Source organism: Notothenia coriiceps, unplaced genomic scaffold, assembly GCF_000735185.1.
Source record: "Notothenia coriiceps isolate Sejong01 unplaced genomic scaffold, NC01 NC01_scaffold00019975, whole genome shotgun sequence".
Classification (NCBI taxonomy): domain Eukaryota; kingdom Metazoa; phylum Chordata; class Actinopteri; order Perciformes; family Nototheniidae; genus Notothenia; species Notothenia coriiceps.
The window spans coordinates 35,446-40,388 of NW_011352676.1; the positions used below are offsets into that span (position 1 = coordinate 35,446).

Here is a 4,943-nt window from a genome sequence, read left to right on the forward strand (position 1 = left end):
CAACAGCAACGCATTCCCCTTTACTGTCTTGTTTTGTATGATTTGATTTAGCCAACACACAGACATAAGCATTCATAGACATATGATTCAAACTCAAAACTACACTATCACTCACAAGAAGGGGAAATGAGCTACCATCGGATTGTAAACAGAGAACAGCAACAACAAGCAAATACACCAAATAATTTAATTGTGAATTCAAATGTATAGATTGAAACAAATTGAAACAACTAAATGTGAAGGGATGAATGTTTTAAAAAGCAGATAATTGTAATATCAGCAGTCCTCCTGTAACAAGCCTCTGAGGCCATTCAGGGCATCACATGCTGACTGCTGCTTCCACCTACTGGCTGTGTGGTAGTACTACACCTTATATAGTGTGCTCTACGGTGTACAGTTGCAGCATGGAAATATATATACATTTTTTCCAGCATGGTTAATATAAATCCAAATAATAAACATTTCTTAACATTTTACCATTTAGTTAATTTTAACTTGAACACACTATCTCACACACAATTGTTGGTTCTAATCCACAAGTCCCGAGTTCTGTTAAGCTATAAATACAGCTCAGACACACACGCACACGCACGCGCACACACACACGTCATCCCACAATGACCCCACAGTGTCATTACTCCACCCAAAGACTGTTTTCTTCCTTCCTTTACCTCTTCGTTCTCCAGAGAACGAAGAGGTAAAGGAAGGAAGAAAACAGTCTTTGGGTGGAGTAATGACACTGTGGGGTCATTGTGGGATGACGTGTGTGTGTGCGCGTGCGTGNGCGGTGTGAAGAGGAAAACCCGGTGCTTTTTAAGCTCCAGCTCCGAACCGGCCCTGAAACACCGTTGGTGTGAATGAGGTATAGGTATTGGTTGGTGATTGGCTAATGGTTACACAAGCCAAAAAATAGTTATGACATCATAAAGTGGACAAAATCTGATCAGCTCCTTTTCAGACAGGTTTTTATATAAATGGATCAGGACAAAAAGAGAGAGAATCTTTTTCCTGAAACTTTCAGAATCTCTTTACACAGAGGGGACACATGTTGATGTAGAAAAGACATGAAAAAGTGGATTTTGCATAATAGGTGACCTTTAATTATTTTCTCCTGCTATGTAATGATCAGAAGACTAATAGCTAGTGGCTTGTTAACTGTGAAGTATCAATATGCTTAATGGCCCTGTTGAATTAATTCAGCTGACAGGTCTGACCTTATCTGTTCTCGTGTTATCGCTTCATTTGATAGAGGTAGAGTGAAAAAAGAAAATATTATTTATACTGGGATCATCTAATTCATAAAAGCATTCTGAATAATGAAAAGCAAAGACTCCTCATCTTGGTGCATTCACACATGACAGAGGAGACCATTATTCAAATGCTGTTAATGTAATACCAGCTGCATAGAACTAACATCCATTAGCCGGTCTCTCAATCAAAAGTGATTTTAAGAATATTTAGATATGGAAAAATTGAATAAAACGTTCAAAATAAAGCCCTTGACGAATTATAAATCAAACAAAAGACTATAGAGTGTGGTATTAAACAACGTATGAAAGAGGAACTTTTACTTCCTGTTCCATGTAAAGCTTTGACAGAAACTACTGCGGTTAAAAGGACCCGAGATGATGTTGAACTGTTTATTACTATGCATTAAGAAGACCTTTTACTTAATCAGAAAACACAAAGTATTAGAAAAAGAAATCGACTGCAATGAAAATGTTTTAAAATTACAGTGTATCAAATTGCTTCTGTCAGCTGTTTCTGCAGATATATAGCAAGTTTCAGCTCATTAATTAGCAGCCTAGCCCACATTTTTAGATTTAAGGTCACTCTCAAAGGTTGTTTTGGCTGAAAAAGTATAAAAACTATGCTGGGAACTACCTGCATAACATACGGCAATAGAGAGTGACTAGCTATAGATTCAGATATTTCCCCAGGAGTTTGTAGAGACAAAAATCTGAGCTAAAAGTGAGGGAATTTTGTTTAAATAAATAACTTTTAGCTTACAATTCTTCCAATTCAACTTTTAAAACGTGATGACATATTGCTGCCCCCAAGTGGCGATAACAATTAGTAAAGCTTTAAGAATTCGGGACAGTTGGGTATTCTGAGAGGGTGACAGAAGACAGAGTGCAGAGATGGCAAAAGTACACACATCCTTTACTCAAGTAGAAGAACAGATACTCGTGTTTAAAAATAAAACTTGTTTACTCAAGTAAAAGTAAAGAAGTATGGGCTTCGAAATGCACTTAAGTAAAAAGTACCCATAACTACCAACTGTTTTAAAGAGTAACTGACCTCCCTTTATATTAATAGAACAATAATGTCATTGTTAGCTAATGAATGTTTCCATGGTGACCAACGGCAACATGACAACGTTTTCATTGGTCCCTCTTCTTTAGAGAAGACCAGGAAATGATGGATACAAGGATCGTGTTCAAATCAATAGGCACGCAATGACTCTAAATAATAATGATCACGCCACCAAACACACATTCAAACTAAAGGAACCAGCCTGTTTGGAAAATGTAAGAAGTAGAAAGTACAGGTATTTGTGTTAAAAATGTAAGAAGTGAAAGTAAAAAGTCATCAGAAAAATAAGTAGTGGAGTAAAGTACTGGTACCAGAAACATTTACTTAAGTACAGAAACAAAGTATTTGTACTCCACTACTTCCCACCTCTGACAGAGTGTATGCTCACACTTACTGCATGGAAACAGTAGAAGGCATAGCAGACGGCATCTTGAATCCTCCTCCGCTCTCCACCATCTCAATGGCCTGTTTGAACTCCATCTTGTGGTAGAAGGCGATGAGCTGTGGCTCCTTGGAGCGCTCGCCTGCAATCAGGCACTTCTTCACATACTTCTTGTTGAAGCGGTTCAGTCTGGGAGGAGGAAATGAGTTGCAGATGAGAAAAACCACAAGGGAAAATCAAAGACATTAAATAAGAACAGGACAGAGAGGTTGTACATCTCTAATGCATATTGGAAGAAAACAAAAAGGAGACGTTTAAAGCGGCAAATAGACAAGCAGGTTGTTTCAACTTAACATTATGAAGTACATGTTGAACGCACAATGTAATGGCAATAAAACAATGACACCATCAGTATTAACATTGGTTACGCCTCTCAACAAAATGCATTGCAATTTTGCCAGCTTTCTTCTAATAATTGTAGCTAGCATTAGCTCCTAAAATCTCTTAAACTTGGTAGATGATGTCATAGACTTGTTTGCATCTTGGAGTCATATATGCGTAGCTCAGTGGTTGTGTCAGTGACAGCATAGGCGAGACTGACTGAGCACTACGTAAGATGAGAGGTCGAGCCGGAGATAGACTGCGATTACTCTGAGACGCGTTAACTGTATAATCCATACTTGTCCTTCCAGTGGTGGTGTCCATAGTGTCCACAAATATCCTCAATTCCAGTCAGGAGGTGGTCCAGGAACTGGGGAAAAAGAGGCAAAACGGTTTTTAAAAAGGAGACTGACGAAAAGACAAACAAACTAAAGACTCATCTGACCCTTACCTTCTCTGTGGATTATTTTATTTATTTTGTAAAACAGACCTATCAAGATACATAAATGTCCAGTAAACTAATCTACAGTAGGTCTAATAAACACAACTTCCCAGGGTCCCATGCTAAATCTGCTTTAGTACAATATCAAAAGGAATGTTGACAAAGACTTTCTATGTACTTTTTCTTTTTCCAATGTTTTATATGTACAGTACTTGGAGACAAAATGTTTGTTTTTTGCTTTAAAAACCATAATGTATGATCACCAATGTTAATAACTGTGATTACAGGTACACTAAGGCACCACAGACATTACATTTGCGTCACCACAGTTACCATTCCTCCTGTAATACCCCCTCCCAGCCAACATCATTACTAACAGCAGCAGGTGAGCAGCTATTAGTCTGAAGTCGTGGGAGAGAGCCAGAAGCACCCAGCTGACTGATGGGACCGCGCTCATTAGCAGTGGCTGCACGCCTGTTCACTGGAATTTATAAATGCATTTGTTTCTCAGACCGCAGCCCTGGTGCTCTGACTCAGTCTGGAGATGCCTGTCTGACATGCAGCGTTACTATGGAAACAAGTCATTAAGCGGAGCCACATCATTTACCTCTGCTTGTCAGAAGAGACTGATATATGTAACGGCTGCACAGCGACGAGGGTGGGGGTGAAAAGGTCAGTTTGCAAAAGAGGCAACTTTATGCAAAATAGTCCAGAAGCTCAAGGGTGGGAATATACAGCATAATGTTAGGATGCTCTCCTGGTTACACTGATACTGAGTCCTGGGTGTATTCCTCTTTAACTACAAACATCTTGACATCTCCTACTCCTACTGCTTTTATATGATTATATGTAACTATGGGTTCATTTTCTTGTCAATTGATGCGCTGATGTATTGATTGATCTTCTTAAAGTTCAAGGTAATGCCTGCATATATGATATTTTGTACCTATAAAAACAAGATATTCAGTTTAATATGACATAAAACTGAAATTTGAAAGGTGGGAAACTGCATTTTTTGCCTTTCACATCCTAGACTCAGTTACAAATACATCAAGTCAAATCACAAAAAGCATCTGCAGTATCTTTGTGGGACAGGTATGAATTTGGTAAATAATGTAATAGTCTCGAAACCAGGTGACTGGGTAGCATTTTATTTCTGATGTAATGCTTCGGTGTGAGCAGCGGGAGTGCGTCCTCAGGTCATATCACCGGTGGTTTATGGTGCAGGAGAAGCCATTAGGAGAGCCTGCTCTTCTAGCCCTGAGCACTGATGGTGTGTGTGTGTGTGTGTGTGTGTGTGTGTGTGTGTGTGTGTGTGTGTGTGTGTGTGTGTGTGTGTGTGTGTGTGTGTGTGTGTGTGTGTGTGTGTGTGTGTGTGTGTGTGTGTGTGTGTGTGTGTGTGTGTGTGTGTGTGTGTGTGAG

At 39.2% G+C, this 4,943-nt stretch overlaps 1 protein-coding gene across 1 annotated transcript; it reads right to left on the reverse strand.

Moving 5' to 3' along the window:
* Positions 1 to 2,706: 2,706 nt before the first annotated feature.
* On the reverse strand, positions 2,707 to 3,978 carry LOC104952408 (sodium/hydrogen exchanger 1-like). The gene is made up of 3 exons (XM_010779221.1): positions 3,895 to 3,978; positions 3,379 to 3,449; positions 2,707 to 2,887 (listed from the first exon to the last, which is right to left on the reverse strand). Exons 1-3 carry the CDS (start codon positions 3,976 to 3,978, stop codon positions 2,707 to 2,709), a joined length of 336 nt encoding a protein of 111 aa, XP_010777523.1.
* Between the last annotated feature and the right edge of the window lie 965 nt (positions 3,979 to 4,943).